At 45.6% G+C, this 19,955-nt stretch overlaps 1 protein-coding gene across 1 annotated transcript; it reads right to left on the bottom strand.

The window, feature by feature from the left end:
* Window positions 1-1,875: 1,875 nt before the first annotated feature.
* Window positions 1,876-18,251, bottom strand: LOC101170549 (kelch-like protein 33). Its single transcript, XM_023949029.1, has 7 exons — window positions 17,973-18,251; window positions 17,802-17,918; window positions 17,570-17,696; window positions 5,567-5,716; window positions 4,539-5,487; window positions 4,293-4,463; window positions 1,876-2,694 (listed from the first exon to the last, which is right to left on the bottom strand). The coding sequence occupies exons 1-7, from the start codon at window positions 18,249-18,251 to the stop codon at window positions 2,175-2,177; spliced, it is 2,313 nt and encodes a 770-aa protein (XP_023804797.1). The 3' UTR covers window positions 1,876-2,174.
* Window positions 18,252-19,955: the final 1,704 nt, after the last annotated feature.

Raw genomic sequence — 19,955 nt, 5'->3', positions numbered from 1 at the left:
AAAGTAATTCTGGTCTGATGCAGCTTTGATCCTGCCTTTATCCACCCTGGGTGTAAATCTGAATTAGTTTTGGACTTTTTCCTATAGGCTTGTATTTAGTCTGATACAGTTCTGGTTCTGGTGTAAACCAGATTTAAATCGGGGACTGATTCATCTTTTGTCCTGCTGTAATATTTATTTGGTTCTATTCTGATTTGGGATTGGTTCCAGTCCCAATCCAGGTTAGGATCTAGTTTGGTCCTGGTCTAATCCATCTTGGGTTTGTTTTCATTGCGGTTTGATACTAGTTTGAACCATTTTCAGACCTGGTCTGAACCATCTTTAATTTTGGTTTGCTATAAGTTTGGTCCTGGTCTAACTCAGAAGAGATTCTGGTCTGGTCCAGATCGGATTTCCTCATCCAAGTTTCTGGTCCTTTTAGTTTGTTTGGGATGAAAGTTCTCCTGAATTCTGGTTCCCTGAGAACAACGCTTCTGTTTATTTGCAGATGAACCTTTGGAATGACTCACTTTAAAGCACTCCTCCTGTCCATCAGGATTTTAGGGGCGGAGTTTGAATATTTTGTTTCACAGTGTGGTTTTTTGCTGGAAGTCAGATGTCTTAGTTGGATCCTTTTACATTTGTAGTCGTAGTTTCAAGTCTGAGACTAAGAAACAGAAAATATTTTGTCTAAAAAATGAATGTTTATGTAAGGGAGACAAAACAAATCAGTCGGTCAGATTCACAACTAATTTATTATATTAGATTTTGGTCTTTTTCATTTGAGGGAGGGCTTGCTCTCCTGTTTGGTTCTTCACAGAAGGTTTAAGTCAAAGAGACATGCTCCAACTCTGATGAAAGTGAAAGTTACGGAACGACTGACCTTCTGAGCCTTTCTTTCTAGAAGAAATTCTGTTCATTTATTTTAATAACATGAATTGTGTTTTCCATTCACTGTACTTTAGAAAGAACTGCTCATTGATGCAGGGGTTAGCACTCTGGCCTCACAGCAAAAAGGCCCTGGTTTGAATCCCGGTTGGGTCCTTTCTGTGTGGAGTTGGCATGCTCTCTTCATATATGTGTGGGTTTTCACATATGTTTTCACACAGTCCAAAAGCATGCTTCACATGTTGATTTGTATTTCTAGATTGCCCCTAGGAGTAAATGTGAGTGTGTTGACCTGTCCTGCTTTCATCTAACAGTTGCTGGGAGAAGTACCACCAGCCCCATGATCCCTGAAAGGGATACAATGGGTTCTGAAAATGTGTGGATGTATTTTAGAATGATGAATTGCTGTCTGTAGTTTTATAGGTGTCCTGTACTTCCAGTAATGCTAGTACTTCTAAACTTTCAGTACAGGACAAGAAGTAAGACAAAGGCTATACTACTGTAATTTCAAACTTTTGTTTATTTTCTTTCCTGCAATGTACCTTTGACTTGGTTACTTCTGTAGCTTTAATTGAAGTGTTTCAGACTACTTTGAGGAAGTCTTTTATTTCAGAATGAGAGTATTTCGGTTTGAAAGAAGATTATTCCTTAACAAATCCTTTACTGTAATGCAAACAATGACCATAAGAGGAGACTGTCTTTATTCTTTGAGTTCAGAGTTTCTTAAGTGAGAAACACTGCTGTTTGACAGACAGACAGACAAATTCTTTTTGGATAATTTTTGTTTTTACCTTAAATGTTTTTTTAAATGTAAAATAATTTATTTGTGTTTTCATTAAAGCATTTGAAATTGAAATACTGGCTGATGTTTTGGTGAAAGTAATGACCAAAAAACTGACTTTTTGAAGGCCTTCACTGACTTCACCCCCACAGACCCCCCTCCGAGGTCAGGGTAGTATTCTCAAATATGAATCAACAACAAAGAGAAAAAAATAATTAGACTGAGAATTACCAGGAAATATGTTTTATTTGTGTAATAAGTGCACAGAACTTTGTAGAATGACCACATGTGATCAACAGCACCATCTAGCGGACTAAACCTGTGACAATAGCTAGGGGCTGATTTACTGAAGAGTCCAAAACTGGGATGCTTTTTTAAGATCTTAGGAGAAGTTTTGATCATAGGTGAACAGCAACATTTTATTGAGGATTTACCCCAGGTTAAAGATTCAGATTAGAAAGAGAGTAGAGGATCACAAACACCAAAATGACATCAAGAAAGACAAGAACTTTTTACTCTGAATGACTCAGTGCCTGAGGTGCTGCGGCAGGCGCAGGACGCAGGCCCTTATGTCCGTCACAGCTGATGGTACTCTGCCCATGTTCTCCCAGCGCTGTGTGCTGGGTTCAAAGCGGTGGACAAGGCCAGACTCACTGTAGTCCTCTTGGGAGTACCCCCCTAGCACATAAACCTTCTCCTCCAGCACGGCTGAGGCAGCGCCCACATGGGGTATGGGCAGTGGTGTCAGGGCCGTCCAAGAATCAGCCTCTGGATCATACACCTCACAGGCCAGCTGGTTGGCATAAAACTTCCTCAGGTTGCACACACCCCCAGCGACAATCAGATGTCTTCTCAGCGGCTCCATGCAGTGCTGAGCCCGGTCCTGGTTCATGTCAGACATGTGAATGGTTCCTCTGTCAGGGTGGTACAGGAACAGGGAAACCATGCAGGAGTAGTTGCAGTCAAAGCCTCCAGAGAGAAATATTCCTCCTTTCACAGCGCTGATGGCGAAGCCACTTAGGGCCCGGTCCAGCGGCTTCACAAAGCTGCGAGTAAGCAAGCAACCCGGATCAGAAAGCAAGCAACTCAGTTCAGACAAGAGAGGACGCCTGGATCTGGATTGGAGATATGAAACAAAAATGATGCCATCCCTAAAACGACTAAAAATTAGTAGAGCTCTGTAGAGCTTTGACTGCCAAACTTCAGGAGATGAATTTAGCTGAGACCAATCCCAGACTTTCAACAGACTTTGGTGTAAAATTTACGAATAATTTTCTGTCATTAACAAGGACATTTGGAGAGAAAGCTGGGAGAGTTTTAGGTTTAAAAACCTTTTTTATTCTATAATTATATAATTGTTTCCTTGATGTAGTGAGAAACACCATAACAAACTGCTCAGAACTACACACATGAAAGACAGAATGTAATTTTTTTGAGGTTCAGCTTATTGTTTGGTTTTATTGTAAATCTTTATTGTCTTTTCAAACCGACACAAAGAAAACGACATATAATAATGTTTCTGTGGTGCTTCTGCATGAGCACTGAAGCCAATTTCACACTGCCCTCAACATTGTGCGTTTAAACGACCACTATCAATGAAAAGTCTTTGTAAATGTGCATTTCGAACTTCTGCGTTCTAAACTCTTGTGTTTAGGTGTCGCTACACAATTTTTTACAACTATTTTTGGGTTCTATGTACAAAACAAGCAGCCACTGAACACAAAGTTTCACATTTTGACCAATCTGGGACTTGGATTTTGTAGTGTAGTATGGATGGCGTCCCTTTTTAATTCTTGAAGTGCCAACCATTTAAAAATTGATCATGAAGGAAAGAATAATAAGTCTGGTTTGTGCCAGGCTAGAGTTACATGACACCATGTCCTTCATTTATTGGAATAGAGCTGTGAAAGAGAAAGCCTGGAGCAAGATTCATGAGATTTGCACTGCTTTGACATTTGTACCAAGCCTCTCTTAACTGTAGGTGGCGGACATGTGCTATTAAACAGTTAAAGAAAGTCCAGTTCTCATGTATAGTCAAAGCTCACAGTGTGCTATTCATTCTGTGCCAGAGTACGCTTGACCCCAAAGTCTAGTTCATTCATTTGCCGTGATCGCTCTCATTTTGTGCTTTGTTAGAAGTGCGCTCACTCAATGTCCTCTGGACTTCAAAGCAGTTTGATTGTACTGTGAGCACAAAATGTATGATACACATGTACAATGGCCCTAAACTGGATGCTACAAAATCATTCGGATTGGGAAAAAAAGCCAACAATCATGACAGCAACGAAGTTTTTCAGTAAGCATTTGTGGAACTTAATGTAAATTAAAACCAAACATACTGTAATTAGTCGCATATTATGTTATGTAGTAACTTGGTTTGAGTGAATCCTCAACAATGAGTAATCAAGACTTTGCCACTGTGAGTAGGTGTTTAGTCCTTTAATTTTTTATATTTTAGTTAATATCGTAACCTTGACATCCTTAAATGTCCCAGTTGAGTGAGAATTGGACATAAGTGCAGATTTTCTCTGGTCAAAAGGAGTTTTTTGTCTCTGCAATCGCTGAGTTTCACTCACAGTAAAAAGATTTACACAGTTGGTCACTCATATCAGCTGTGATTAACACACAGTAAAGATACGTTTACCTCCAGGAGTTGGTGTCTTGGTTGTACATTTCAACAGTGTCTGTATTTCTGTCAATCTCTGTGTCTCCACCGATGGCATAAAGGCGCTCTTCATGCACCGCCATTGAAAAGTTACTTCTGGCCTCATTCATGTCAGCCAGCCTCATCCAGCTGTCTGTCTCTGGGTCATAACTGTGAGAGAAGAAATAGCAAAGACAAAAAATGAAGGGCTCTCTTGTGCAGTGTGGCTAGACGTCTTCTTCTTACCTGTATGCTGACTTCATTACATTGTCCTTGGCATAAAAGTAGCACCCCCCCGCGACATACAGCCTTCCCTGCATTACTGCTACTCCATGCCTGAACTTTGGCTTGTCTGGGATCTCGCCCAGTCTCCTCCACTCCATATCCTTCACCAAACCCATGCCACTGCGTAAGGAATTGGAAAACCATATTTCCTTGCTTGTTACTCGCTGGCCCTCATCACAGCTCAGCCGGTCTCCACCAACTAGAACTAGAACATTTTTGGGTTTCCTTACTCGACAATAATCCTGGGAGTTTGGAAGACTGAAACCAAATTCCTTCAGTGCTGACCCATAGAGTTCTACATTCTTATCTGCAAAACACTCCATTTGTAGGTTAACTGCCCTAACCTCTCTGAACTCTCGAAAGGTCATTAGAGGAAAGCGTACTGCAGTCATTAGTGAGCCAGCATGTGTCAGTCTTTCCTCAGGATTCGCCTCAATCCATGAAATTACAGCTCGAAAAACAGCCAATTCCGATGGAATGCATAGACTATCGCAATGTAGGAGTTCCAGAAGTTTCCCTGCTGGTAGGTCACGAAACTTTTCTGAAGTTGACACTTCCCTGAAGTTCCTCAAAACAAAGTCCTTGGCCTCATCATGGAGTTCTGATAGCCCATAGGCTTCGGCAAAAGATGCCACATCCAGGCAGGAAGTTAGGTTCATTTGTTCTTTCATAAAGTTGAGACAAAGCAAGAGAGCCTGCCGAAACTGAAGCTGGAGAGCCATGATGGTCATCTCAAAAACAGAGTCCCAGCTGATCATAAGTTTGCCGCCATAGGAGAAACCAACAAGAGCCTTTAGCTCAGGAGCTGGAAGGTAAGGAAGGGAAACACAGGTCTGATGAGATTCCTTCATGCCACATGTAAACATGGCACGGAAGAAGTCGCTGCTTGCAGCCAGGATAACTCTGTGACCTGAAGACAAAGATGAGTTTTAACCCAGACCATCCCAATAACCAATACCACCATGAAAACTGCAACTGTGACCACATACCATGTAGAAATACACCACCTACATCCAAGACTACATCACATCCAACTCTATTTTCCCACAGCTTGAGGATGGATTGAAGGGTGACCTTCAGGGCAGGGCCTGTTTTTTCTACTTGACTCAGATTTTTGTCCTTCCTCACTTCCTCACTTCCTCACCTTCTTTAGTGCAGAGGTCCAGAATGCGTGCTACCTTCAAAAATTCAGCTGCAGTTTTGATGCTCTCATTTAAATTTGGAACGTCACCACTGTAGGCGAACTCAACAACTGCTTGAAGTCCGACCTGATTGACCGAAACACCCAAATCTATTGACCATCTTTGGAGCCCAAGCGCTGATAATTTCCTGTTTTTTTCCATCAATTTTTCCTGGACTAAGACGCTGACAGCAGCTAGAGCAAGAGAGTGCACGTGGAAGATGCTCCCATCCTCTGTTGTCAGGGTGAGGTCAGTTAGAAGAGCCAAATCCCTGAATTCCTTCAGCATCTCAAAAATGTCTCCAAGGAAAGTTTTGCTTTGACACATGTGGATGCCTTCGCCTATATATGTCTCATCACTCAAGTGCCACCCAGGTACTCCTGCTCTTATTCTGGGCTCTGAGCCTTCGCTGGCCCCCCTCATACCAGCCAGCCCCATCCTAGAGTCGTTGTACTCCACAATCCTCCTCAGCTCTCGATTTACTTGTTCGATCCCTTCTCCACCTTCTTCCATCACTCTTTTCCTTCTCTCCTTCTCTCTTCTCCATCGCTCCTCCCATTCCATCAAAAGGGAGTGATTGGTAAACTCCATGAACTGGCAATTTTTTTCAAACGGAGAGATGAATTAGACCTACAGCTTTAGATTAGATCCTCTTGAAGCTCTGCTGCAGTGAAATGTTCTCACAAACTCATGTCTGCCCTCTGTCTGTCTGCAGGCTCTGCCAGCACGCGGCATAAAAACACAGCTATGAATAGCTGCTGGGTCAGAGAGGTTCAGTTTCAAGAGACTTAAAGGAGCCCCCCCCATGGCTTTTGAGCTAATATCTCCAATAACCTAGTGTATTTTTAACAGACATGGTCAGAAGGTCAGAATCTGAATCTTCTGTTTCTAAGGATGGCTTTGAAATCACTTTGTTGGATTGGAAACATTTCCTTCAAAGGAATTTAGAAACTTTTGATGTCAGGACAACATTTTAAAATAAAGTTATTGCAGAGTTACGTAGAAGATGAGTCAGAGAGGAGATAGGTGAATCTAACTTCCTAAAAAAAGATAATGTTTCTTGATTTCAGAAAAGAGATGTGAGGAAAAAGAAAAACGGTGATCTGCTTTTTGTTTTTCCTGGCTCAGCACTTTTTTCTTTTTCAGTTCAGGCCGAGTATAAGGAGTGATCCATGTTAAAAGGCACAGGTTTCACCATGCAAATTGGCAGTTTACACAGTTTAACTTCTGCCCACCAACAGGGACCCAAAAGGATCCTACTTCCAGGACAAATAGCAAGAGTTTTATTTGTTCACAGAGCTGAATGCAAAACCTGCATGCTTGGTATGTCATCAACAGGTCGCAGTGCTCAAAGAATACAACATTCAGCACCACTATGAGACTTACCATAAAGAAAAGTTTCACCATTTGCAGTTAAGAAAAGAAAAGATGTAGCAACTATTAGCTGGACTGAAACAACCACCGTCCATTTACTGCAGCTGTGACGTTAGTGATGGAGCAATGACAGCTGGCTATTTGCAGACAAGTTGGTGCAAACATTTAATTCACTTTCAGATGGTGAACTTATGTAAAAAAACTGCAGGCTGCAGAAGTGTTGTTCCCAAAAAAAAGCAGTCGACCTTTGCCAACATAAGTCTGTCAAGGATTATGATTACAGATCCATCATCTCTGAGGACACTTGGGCGCCAAATGAAGGAATCCAGTCATTTATTGTATTTTCAGGCACTATTGATTAAAGTACCGACATCACAGAAAGATACAACTGTGTATATTTATTATTTTTGTTGGAGAGACCGTCACCGCAGAGTTTCTTGAGTTGAGGACAAAACAGCTGATGACATAGTCAGCTCTCTAGTTACTGTGCTGGACAATGTCGGAGTCACCTGATGTCAGTCTGGTTACTGATGGCGCCCCATGAAAGGTCAGGAAGAAGGCAGATGTTGCCACATCATTCAGGCAGAAACTAGGAAAAGATTATTGGAAATTTCATTGTGTTTTGCACACAAATGACAGTAAATGTGTTTCTGCACAGGATCTGAATCTTGATATTGATGGACGGGTGAAGTTTCAGGAGAGAAAGGGAGGTTAACTCCAAATTCTTATCTTCACAAATGTTCACATTTACATTTTAGGCAGGGGTTTCATTTTTTTTCCGTAGCCCCCTCTTAAGTTTTCTATTGGGATTGCGTCAGTGTCAGATGTAAAATATTCAGTCTGTATAAATTTAAAAAGTTTAAAACACAAAAATAAAGCTGTTATATTGCTTTTATGTTACTGCTCCGGCCCACTTGAGATCAGACAGGTGGAATGTGGCCCCCGAACCAAAATGAGTTTGACCCCCACTGCTCTAGATCCTTTAACAAAAGGGGTCATGTTTTATTTATATAACCTAATTAACACAGCCTCAGCACCCTCTTTAAATATCACTGAAAAACTTTGGTAACAGGAATTAGGATTGGAGATAACTGGAACACAGTGGCACCAGATAACTAAGTTTATTCAACAATCATCAATCTGTATAAGACATGGTTTGATACAATTTAAAGTTGTACATAGGCTTCACATATCAAACAGTAAACTGGCACAGATCTTCCCAGGGAGTCCTGCTCTTTGCAATCCTTGTTAGGATAGTTCACTTATTCAAACCTTGTTTTTCGCTGACCAATTTTGAACTTCAGGTACAGCACTTTCAACTTGCTACTTTGGTACGGCGGACGCATGCTGCAAGGCAATTACTGAGGAAACGGCGAAGGTATTCTTTCAAGTGTTTATGACATATAGATTAACGGGAAAAGCGGGAGAAGCAATGTATCAACCTAAATATTGTTTTAATGAACCTGCATTCATTCAACCCCTTTTCAACAAGTTGCTGTGTCATATTGTTGCTCCACATTTGTGTGCAGCTCAGCTTCCTTCCTCCTCTGTCTACATCCCATAATTCTTGGCTACGGTGGCCTTTTTGGTCCAGTTGTTCTGCTCCGTGCATGGAGCCTATTCAGACTGAGGAAACTCAGAGCAAACCTGAGCTCAGTCCGATTAGAAACGAACAGAAATAACCTTGAAAGATGGGTCCTGGAGCGGTTCCTGGTCCCAGTCCAGGGTCGTTTGGGTGTATTCAGACTGAAATATTTTTCCTGATTATCGGGGGAAACAAACTCTGGTTCACTTTAAGCAAACCAAATGTTTCCAGTTTGAATAAACCCTTAGACTCCATGTAATATGAGATTTGAGGTCAAAGATATGAAACCTATGTGCTTCCAGTCGGCTTTTGTCAGGTAGGGAGGGCTGGTGAGCATGAAGGACCCAGATTGCAGAAACTGAGGCACACGGTTCCAGGGCAAGGGGTTTATTAAACTAACAGAAAGCGCTGCAGAGCAGGGAAACAAAACTAAACTGAGAGCAAAACATGAATACATGGCAGAAGGGAAGAGATGATAATGGACCAGCACAAGAGGAAGGTAGAGACAAAACTTAAATACAAACAGAACTGACAAGACACAGGTGAACATGATCAGGAGAGATTGCGACTAGGGAAGTAAAACTCAAAACCATGACATAACAGTAAACCTTTCAAAATAAAACAGAATTCAAACATGACAGAAACAAGACGGAGGGCAAAAACCAATACAAAGAAACCCAAACCATGACAGTACCCCCTTTCAAGGAACCGCACCGGGGTTCCAAAAGCAACCAAGGAGAACTTTTGTTTTTTTTTTTCTAACTTGTCCTGTCCAACAGCTGGGCAAAGAGATGAGACCTGAAGGCCTTTTGTGTTGGACATATTTTACTTTAACAACAGGGGTTAATCTTCTGACAAACAAAAGGTATGTCTGAATAAACCCCTTTTGTAATCGAGGCCAAACTTTATTCCTTTTAATTGTTTTTGAAAATCTTTTGTGTTGGACCGCACGGAAAAGGAAAGGAGGGAAGAAGAGAGAGGGATGTCAGAGAGGAGGGTAGGAAGGGGATCATAGGAGGGGGGAGGGGGTAAAACCATGAAGCAGCATAAAGCAACAAGCTACTGGATGTTTATCATTACGGTAAGATTAAAATAGAATACAAATCTCAAAGGGGGCGGGGCCTGTCCTCACACACACTCAAATGTTATAGACACACCTGTTAGCTGCAAAAATGTCCACATGTCAACATGTACACAATACAGATATTGTTCACACATGCATACTTATGCCTTTACGCCAACTAGTGTGAGATATTTCATTCAATCACGCAAACTATTAGTGCAAAGGTGAGCTAACACCTGTGCTCAGTTGAGTGTTTATGTTCTTCTAAAATGGATGATGGAATGTGAAAAGAAGGAGGGGGAGTGACCAGCCATCCCCACACCAAGACCCCCGCCGCAGCAGCCGCGGCAGCCAGAAGCCCCCAACGCCACGCGGCAGCAGGCAGAGTACAACCGCCCCCCGGTTGACCACGTCCACCACGCAAGCCAGGGCCAGCAGGACCGCCACGAGGCCCCCAGAGCCAGAGAGCAGGGAGGCATGGGGGGAAAGAGAGTGCCGCCCCAGCCCAACCAGGAGAGCAGCCCCCCCGCAGCGGCAGGAAGGCCCAACGCCGGGCCCCATCCGAGAGGGGTGCCCACAGCCCCAGACGAGCACCCCATCACCACCCAGGGGTTCTGGGCATCCCCCCGCCCCAACCCCAGGTACGAGCCAGGACCCCCCAAGGGAGACCACCCACCCGGCCCACGGTTGGTCCAGAGAGGAGCAAGGCAGGGGCCCGCCGCCCCCGCCCAGGAGGGGGGAACCCCGGGGAAAAAAGGGTGGCCCACAAGGGGTGTTATAAATATGGCCCGACCAGGCTCGGCCACTGTTGGAAGTTTGGCGGGGCCCAGCGCTCAGGGGCAAAGACCAGGACCCACCCCCTAGGGACACGAACACCCCCGGCTCAGGTGTAATATGAACCCCCCCACCGTGCGGAGAGAGCACCGCCGGGCCCAGGGAGCCGGCACCCAGGGGACACGGCCGCCGTCGCCAAGGGGCCCGCACCCCCCACCAGGGAAGGGGTAGGGGACAGATGGACCCAGGTCCCACCTTCCTTGCAAAATGTGTGTGCGTGTATGTGTGTTTGAGAGGGTGTGTGTGTGCATGTGTGTTTTATGTTGGAATGTATATATTGAAGGGGGAGGGGTGTGTGTACTAAGGGGGGTGCAGTTAAAATTGGCGAGTAGGGCACTAAGGGGACATCTCCTGATTACTCACAGTGATGTCCCCTCACCCTACCCACCAAGGGGCCCTAAATGTCTAAGGTGCGGTTAAAATTGGCGGGTAGGGTGCCAGGAGGACATCTGCTGCTTGCTTGCAGTGATGTCCAAGCATCCCCCGACCAAGGACCCTACATGTCTAAGGTGCAAATAAAACCGAAAGAGGGGGGGCCCACTCCATACAGCAACCATAGGAGGGGGGCCACTGCCAAGTAGCCCCCCCCCAAGGCGCATCGCAGGCTAGATCCCCCACCCCATCACCCTAATATGAGGTTATATGAGGAAGGGGGTAAGTTGGGGACAGCTGGTAGACTGTCCCCCGGTGGTCAAACAGCTGTCCCCCAGCCCCCCCCCAGCAAAGGGGCCAGGGCCACCCAGCCCAGGGGCCCCACCCCCGGAGGCGCCGACACCCCAGGCCTGGCACCACCCGCCCCACACAGAGAGAGAGTAGCCAGAAAGCGTCACCCCCCCCGGAGCAAGCCCAGGCCCCCACCCCCAGACGCCGGCCCTAGAGGAGCTCTGGTCAGGCCTTGACGGGACCGAGGAGGCCAACCGGCCGAGGCAACCACTGATTGCCTCAGCGGAGACCCCGACCCGTAAGCCCCCCCGAACCGTACCAATAACGGGCCCCCCCTCCCCCCAGAACGCCCCCCCACAGGACAGGGCCGACAAGCCCCCCACCCCACCCCACCCCAGACCCCGCAGGCGAAGCGGATGACACCCAGAGCGACCGGGGGCCCCGAGAGGGTTGTCCCGTCCCGTCCCAGAGCCAGGGAAGGGCCGATCCCAGCCCCAGGTGCAGATGAGCAGCCCATCCAGCGCCGCTGGGCCCCCCCCTGAGCAGGGCCCCCCGCCAACCCCCCCCCAGCACAGGGAAAGGGACCACCCCCCCAAGCCAAGCCAGACCACCACCTCACCCCCCAACCACGCACCCCCACACCCAAGCCCAGAGGACCACGCAGCGCCCCAGCCCGCCCCTCCCAGGCACCGGACCCGACCCCCCGACCAACGGAGCCCCCACCGCCCCCGCCAGGCACCGGAGGCCCCGACCCCCACCCCAAACCACGGCAGAAGGGCAAGGAGCAGCGACGACCAAGCCCCCCCCCCCTTAAGTCATGGAGTCAACCACAGGAGACCAGAGAGACTGAATTCTTTCAAAGTTACTTGAGCTTTTGGCTGACATTTTTTCCAAGCTGATATGATCAAACAGCAGATTTCTGTGTTGACTTATGTTTATATTTTTCTTGTTTTTCCAATTTATTAAAATAGTTTTTTTGGCAATACAAAGAGTTATGAAAATGATAGATGCTAATCCTTCTTCTATATCGATGGCACTCATGTCACCAAGCACACAAAGTGACGGTGAGGCCGTGATTGAAACCTTTAGCCAGACTGATAAATCGGCACATACCTGCTGCCAGAGAGCCTGGACAGGAGTGCAGAACCACAGTGCGTGCATGTAGCTGTCGGGTAGATTATTATCACAGTGCTCGCAAATGTCTGAGTTACTGAGACCCATCTTGAACATCCTCTGTCCAGTGTAGTAAATTCTGTGAAGAGTTTTGAGATGGATTAGCTGCAGATTTGGACTTTTTGTCAGTTTAAAGGTGTTTAGACAGAGTTCTGACCAGAAGCTTTCATCTGTGCTGATGCTCAAATCTGCATCCCATTTTTTTGTTGGAAGGGCAATATTTTTATCTAAATTACATAAAAGTTTGTATATTTTGGAGAGAGTTCTATTCATTGAAAAATTAATCAGAGTAGTAACTACATCTGGTAGCTTTAAATTGTCGTCTTTATATTTATACTTTTTAGTAATACTTGATTTAAGTTGCTGATATTCCAAGAAGTTATTTATTCCATGTTTGTCTTGAAGTTCCTGGGGAGTTATGAATCTTCTATCAATAATTACGTGCTCTAGTTGTTTTATGCCCCCTAGTTGCCAAGCTGGGAAGTGAATCATTTTTTTGTTAATAAGGATGTCCGGGTTGTTCCAGATGGGTGTCATTTTGCACGGTTGAATTGATGATTTTGATATTTTGAGAAATTCCCACCAGGCTGTTAAAGTAGCATTTATATTAATGCTTTTGAAACAATCCTGTTTTTTAACTGTTTGGCTAATAAATGGTAGCTGTGACAGGTTGATCTTTCCACATAACGCCTGTTCCAAGTCTAACCATGAGTTGGTTTCTGGATTATTTTTTAACCATTTTAAGATGTATTGTAATCTATTTGCAAGAAAGTATTTGTGGAAGTTAGGTAATTCTAATCCTCCACAGCTTTTTGCAGATTTTAAAGTTTTTAGACTAATTCTTGCAGGTTTGTTGTTCCATAGAAAGCTTGATATGGATGAGTCTAATGTTTTGAACCATTTTAATGGCGGTTGTGTGGGAATCATTGAGAAGAGATAATTAACTTTGGGTAAGATTTTCATTTTAACCGTGGCTACCTTGCCCATAAGTGACAGAGGCAGGTTGGTCCAGCGTGTTAGATCGTCCTGTATGCTTTTCAGTAATGGGGTGTGGTTTAGCTGCACCAGTTCTGATAATTTGGGGGGAAAAAAGATACCTAGATATTCGATATTGCCTGATTTGACTGGTATTGTGAGTCTTTGCTCCGTATTACTGTTCAGTGGTAATAAAACAGATATGTTCCAATTTATTGAGTAGTCTGATAGGCAGGAGAATTCATTAATAATTGTTACTGTTTCATTTACAGAACGTGCGTTATTTAAAAACAGCAATGTGTCATCTGCATAGAGACTAATTTTATGATGGCTGTGTTTGTTTTTAATTATTTTAATGCTATCATGCTGTCTTATTGCTGCAGCTAGAGGCTCAATAAATATAGCAAAAAGAGAGGGGGAGAGTGGGCAACCCTATCTGGTTCCTCTTCTGTTTATTAGTTCTGACTGATGCATTGGGGTTATGATATAATATTTTAATCCAATTGATGAATGATTCTCAAAACCCAAACTTATGGAGGGCAGCAATAAGGAACTCCCAATTTACTCTGTCAAAAGCTTTTTCAGCATCCAGCGATAGTATGGTCATTTCCTGGTTTTTAACGGTGGCAAAGTCAATTATATTAACGAGTCTGCGGACATTGTCATCCGAGTTTCTGCCTTTGATGAATCCCGTTTGATCGAGGTGAATTATGTGAGGAGTGACTTTTTCTATTCTCTGTGCTAGTGCTTTGCAGATAATTTTTACATCTGCATTGATTAAAGAAATGGGGCGATAGCTTGAAGGGCTTGTGGGGTCTTTGTCTGGTTTTAGGAGGAGAATTATGTTTGCTGAGTTCATGTAAGGTGGCATTGATTGGTTTTCCTTGATAAATGTTACCATTTCAAAAAACATTGGTGCCAGTTGTTCCCAGAATTCTTTATAAAACTCAGCAGGAAAGCCGTCAGGCCCTGGTGCTTTACCATTAAGCATGAATAGCAGAGCTTCATGAAGTTCAGACAACGAAAACGGTAAGTCTAGGTTTGTCATCCGATTTTCACTTAATCTGGGTAGGTTTATTTTATCTCGAAATGAGTTGATGCTTTGCTCGAAAGGGTTAATCTGTGATGTGTATAAGTTTTTATAAAAGTCTTTAAACGCGGTATTGATTTTGACAGGATCATGAGTGACATCTCCTTTTTCGTCAATGATGGAAGTGATTGTTGATTTTTCTTTATTAATTTTAAGCTGATTAGTAAGAAATTTGCCAGATTTGTTTGAGTTTTCAAATCTTTCAAGTCGTAGCCTTTGTATTTGAAATTGTGTTTGTTTATTGATGATGTCATTTAACTGCAGCTTTAAATTTTTCAGGTCGCCCAGAATGTGTTCCTGTACAGAAGCAGCAGAAGCAGTCTCCAGAGTTTTGATTTTATTATCTAGTTCTAATAAATCTGCTTTCTCTTTGTGTTTTTTATGCGTTGAATAAGAAATGATTTTCCCTCTCATGACTGCCTTTGCTGCTTCCCAAAGAAGACATGGTGAAATATCGGGAGTATTGTTGAATTCTAATAAGGTTGCCCACTCTTTTTTAAAGAATTCAATAAATTTTTGGTCCTTCAAAGGAGACGTGTTAAACTTCCAGGTTGTACCAGAGGGTGTGGATATTTCCTTAAATTATTTTATAGAAACTGGTGCGTGGTCACTGATAATAACTGGATGAATGTTGGAACTTTGGATATCTTTTAAGAGAGAGTTACTAATTAACAAATAGTCTAAACGGGAGTGTGAGTGGTGAACTGGAGAGAAAAAGGTGAACCCCTTGGTTTTTGGATGACATGAGTACCAAGCGTCGCAGAGACCCAGATCATTCATGTACTGCTTTAGAATACTTGCAGACCACCATGTACGCTGGTTTGCTGCTGTGCTGAGTCTGTCAAGTTCAGGATCCACAATCAGATTGACTCCTATAATGATTGTGGAGACAGAGTCAACCGAAAGTGAGGTGAAGAATCTGTGAAAGAAGGAAGAGTTGTCAACATTCGGACCATAGATACTGGCTATGCAAAAGTCCTTGTTCTGAATGGATATATTAATAATTACAAATCTGCCTTCTAAGTCAATAACTGTATCCGTATGAGGACATTTAAGGTTTTTAGTAATCAAAACAGCAACTCCTCTTTGTTTGGATTTGTAACTAGCAGAATACATGAGTGGAAATTGAGAGCAGCACAGAAGATGATCCAATGATTTTGTTAAATGGGTCTCCTGCAATAACGCTATATCTGCTTTTAGACCACACAGGTGATTTAACACTTTCATCCTCTTTGGCCCAGAGCCAAGTCCACACACATTCCAGCTAACAATGTTAAGACTGTTCATAACTACTCTGACTGGAAAGGTGTAAAGCTAAATAATGCGTGTGTGCGCGTCCGTGTGCACGTGCCCGCATTGCAAACCCGCTGCACGGAGAAGCGCTGTGCATGTGTGCGCGTGAGCGTTTTCTGGCTATGTGAGCTGCGTGTTGCGTGCATCCTATGAGAGCCTGTGTGAGGTGATTGTAGTTTGTCAGCGTGTGTGTGCGGGATCTCGTGTGCAAGCCCGTGTGTGCGCTTGTGTGCGCACGCGCCCGTTCAGTGCATAAATAAATACTTACCGAGGATGCATTGCTTTTCGGTGATTTACATATGAGGAGGGGGGGGACTAAGGAAAAGATAGAAAACAATGAAAAGAAGACAAAACAAAAACAACAAAACAACAACAGAGACATGAGTGGGAGGTGAAGAAAAACGACTGCTTTCCTGAGATCGAGGTGTGGATTATTGATGATCCGGTTTTCCATTCATTAGCCGCGTTTACATGGGCAAAAGTAATCGGAACGAATGCCTGATCGGAAGGAAAATGCGTCATGTAAACACGCCATTTGGAATACTCTGCCCCGGTCAGCCTCGTTCGGATCAGAATTTCTTTCCGATCGAGATAGGTGGGTTATACTGATCGTTTATCCGATCGTGGAGCATGTAAACGGTCATTCCGATCGTGTGTCTCTACTGCTCTGGTTTACATCACGCATAGAAGGTGTTTCGCTGAGAGAAAACTTTGGAGCGCATACAGGACCGACCAGCTGCTCTGCGGACGCCCCGTGAAAAGTGCCGCTCCGCTCTCGCTCCGCTGGCTCTCCCCTCTCTTTCACCCCTCACAAGGGAGATGCGAGGGAGGAGCGCTTCGTGCCCCCGGACGCTCACTCGGTGCACTGGCACCCGAGTGAGCAGAGGAGCTGGATTAATAACTTCGTGTTTGAGGGGAGGAGGATGGTTGTTCGGTGTGTGTTTTTTTGTTTTTGTTTTGTTATGTGTGGGAGAATTCAGATTGCGAGCCGTCCCGCCGCTCTGGGTTAGGGCTGCAGGACTCAGGAGAGCCGCCAGCTCACGCAGCGAATTTGGGGAAGCAGAAATAAGTGTCGCTCAGTCCTTAGAAACTTCAAACAATCACGTGGATTTGTGTTTCCAGTTGTGTTCCGACAAAATAAAAACTGATGTTATTCCCAGACATTTACGTGCAGCCAAGATGCAGATTGCAGGGTTTAATGGTCCTGGATTTTGTGTCCATCAGGCTAATGTTGTTAGCCTGTGTTTATAGCCTGTCCTAACCCTTCTTCCAGCACTGATCACACGGATTAAATAAAACGATGAGCGAACAGGCGCTTCATACTATTCATGACATTAATAAAAGCACGTTTGGAAGATCGTCTCGTATATTACCGAGCTGCTGCATAAAATAAATGTCTGTGGCAGCTGTTTGTTTAGAACGGGACCTATTTCCTCATCCGGGAGTTTTCAACACTACTGCGCATGCCCAAATGATTCATTCCGACCAAAAGTGTGAGCCATGGGAACGTTTGTTCTAATCGGAAAAAGCTTTTCTGATCCCATGTGCACGGGTGAATTTTAACCTGACAATTGATCCGATCAAAATATTCTTCCCATGTAACCGCGGCTATTGAGATGAGTTGACGGGTTTCTTCTGGGCAGCGCAGATGTTCTCAGCGCGGATCTGAAAGCCTTCAGCACAGCCAGGGTGTTAGCTCTGGGTCCCGGAACAGCCGTCCGTCGACGTAAAGTTTATCAACAGCCACAACCGCTCTGGTACCAGCAGTAAGATGCTTCCTCCTCAGCGGGAACAGGTTCTTTCTTCCACGGAGGATTTCTGCTGGGATCTGGTCGTTCACGCTGAAGTGCGTTCCCTTCAGCTCCCATCCGCGGCCCTTCACCAGCTCCTTTTGTTTAAAATGTTCGAATTTAGCAACAATTGGACATGGGCGGTGGTTGTCGGACCTTCTTCCTCCGAGGCGGTGAACCCTGTGGAATGAGATCTTCTGCACCTCTTCCTTGGGGAGCTTCAGGCGGGCCTCCATGAAGGACTTCACGGTGGCCTCTGGGTCTTCCCCTGCTTCTTCTGGAATCCCAGATTTCACCAGGTTGTCCCTCATGCTCCTCGCCTGAAGATCCAGGAGGATTTCCTTGATGGATCGGTTCTCCTCGAAGAGACGGGCGGTGTCGTTGCCCAGGATCTTCATGGTCTCTCTGAGGGCCTGGTTCTCCGCTGCGACCTCCCGCACCTGTTGCTGGCTGAACTCCAGAGACTCCCGCAGGCCTTCAAATTCTTTGTGGAGGATCTCCAGCAGATTAAGGCGGCAGTCAAGGCTGGAGAGCTTTTTATCAATTGAATCAAGGATGTCGCTCACGCCGCTGCCTGGAGAGGAGGCAGCCCCAGGAGAATCTTCAGGGCGTCCACGCTTAGAGGAGGGGGTGGTGGTGTTGGTTTTCCCCATGACGCAGGTATTATTACACTCGTCAATGAATTTCTCCAGGTCCTCCAGGCTGACAAAAGCTGAATAATCTTATCAAGTTATGTTAGTTTCATCTTTGTCTTCTGGAGGAGTAGTATTGGAGGAGTATTGAAACAAGATCGAAAATGTATGTACAACTGCTTACATGCCGCCAAGTTGACTCACCACGCTAGTCTCGTTGGGTCTTGCGATACTACAGCATCACCCTCCTACTCTGTTAGGATGAACTTTGTTGTGCAACAGAGTCCATGGAGGCCGGGCTGGGCATACCAGCGAGGCCGAGATGATAAGTCCGGAGGACGGCCGGGAGGCCGCGCTGTCCGGCGTGGCAGACGAGGCAGGTCTGGCATAAAGTCTGTGGCCAGCGTGGCCAAGTCAGGATTCGTCGGCAGTTCAGGTGCTGTCTGGGATTCCAAAGCCGACGTTGGGTCAGGCACAGAGTTCAGGACCAGTGTGGCAGAGTTAGGGTGCGCCAGCGGGTCGGACCAGTAGTCGGGGTTGGTCAAGTTGTCCACCAAGAGGTCAGCCGGCGGGTCAGGCATGGAGTCAGCTGGCAGGTCAGGCATGGAGTCAGCCGGCGGGTCGGGCCAGTCGTCGAGCTCCGGCGGGTCGGGCCAACATGCGTCTGGCACCCCCTTGGAAACAGGGGCGAGTTGGGGTGCATCAGGCACCCCCCTTGGAGTTGGGATGGGATGGGGTGCGACCAGCACCCTCCTGGGAGCAGGGACGGGTCGTGGTGCATTTGGCACCCTCCTGGGAGCAAGGGGGGGGGGGGGGGGGTTGGGGTGCATCCGGCACCGTCCTGGGAGCAGGGACGGGTCTGGGTACATCCAGGACCACCACTGGAACAGGCTGTGGTGCATCCGGGACCACCACTGGAACAGGCTGTGGTGCATCCGGGACCACCACTGGAACAGGCTGTGGTGCGTCCCAGACCACATCCGGAATAGGAACGGGACATTGAAAGGGGCGGTGATGACGAAGACAACCCCCCCTCATAGCAAGATGGCTCCCCTTCATGGCAATACAACTACCCTCGTTAGCAGGAGAGGAGAACTGGAGTAGGTCAAAATCCCAATATGACCTGGTCCTCTCTGCTTCCAGGCAGTACGTCTCCAGCAACTAAATGTCCTGCTCTGCTGGCTCCAGGAAGTAATATGGCTGGTCCATTCTGTCAGGTGGGGTGGGGGTGGGGATGGGGGGGTTGTTGAGCATGAAGGACCCAAAATGCAGAAACGGGAAACACACAATTCCAGGGCAAGAGGTTTAATATATTAACAAAAAGCGCTGCAGAGCAGGGAAAGCTAAACAAAACTCACTGTGGGCAAAACTTAAAACATGGCAGAAGGGAAGAGATGATAATGGACCAGCGCAAGAGGAAGGCAGAGACAAGACTTAAATACAAACAGCACTGACAAGACACAGGTGAACATGATCAGGAGAGATTGCGACTAGGGAAGTAAAACTCAAAACCATGATATAACAGTAAACCTTTCAAAATAAAATAGGAAACAGATCTCAAACATGACGAAACAAGACGGAAAGCAAAAACCAATACAAAAAAAACCCAAACCATGACAGCTTTATACTCAAATGATCTTTAGTGTTTCTTATTTTCCGTGGCGCCACCAGGGGGTGGGCAGGGGTGGCTACGGCCACCCCTCTCCGACACATGGCCACCCCAGT

The sequence above is a fragment of the Oryzias latipes genome, chromosome 18, assembly GCF_002234675.1.
Source record: "Oryzias latipes chromosome 18, ASM223467v1".
Taxonomy (NCBI): domain Eukaryota; kingdom Metazoa; phylum Chordata; class Actinopteri; order Beloniformes; family Adrianichthyidae; genus Oryzias; species Oryzias latipes.
The sequence above is the reverse complement of the archived record's forward strand: the minus strand, read 5'-3'. Positions and strand labels throughout refer to the sequence as shown.

Bases quoted from the DNA above. Each gene is read 5' to 3' on its own strand.
- LOC101170549 (XM_023949029.1), bottom strand. From the start codon at position 18,251: ATGGGGAAAACCAACACCACCACCCCCTCCTCTAAGCGTGGACGCCCT. The intron at 17,919-17,972 runs GCCCGTCTCTTC...CTGGATCTTCAG, and splicing joins AGATCCTGGGCAACGACACC to GCGAGGAGCATGAGGGACAA. The intron at 5,488-5,566 runs GTATGTGGTCAC...CTTTGTCTTCAG, and splicing joins AGGTGGTGTATTTCTACATG to GTCACAGAGTTATCCTGGCT.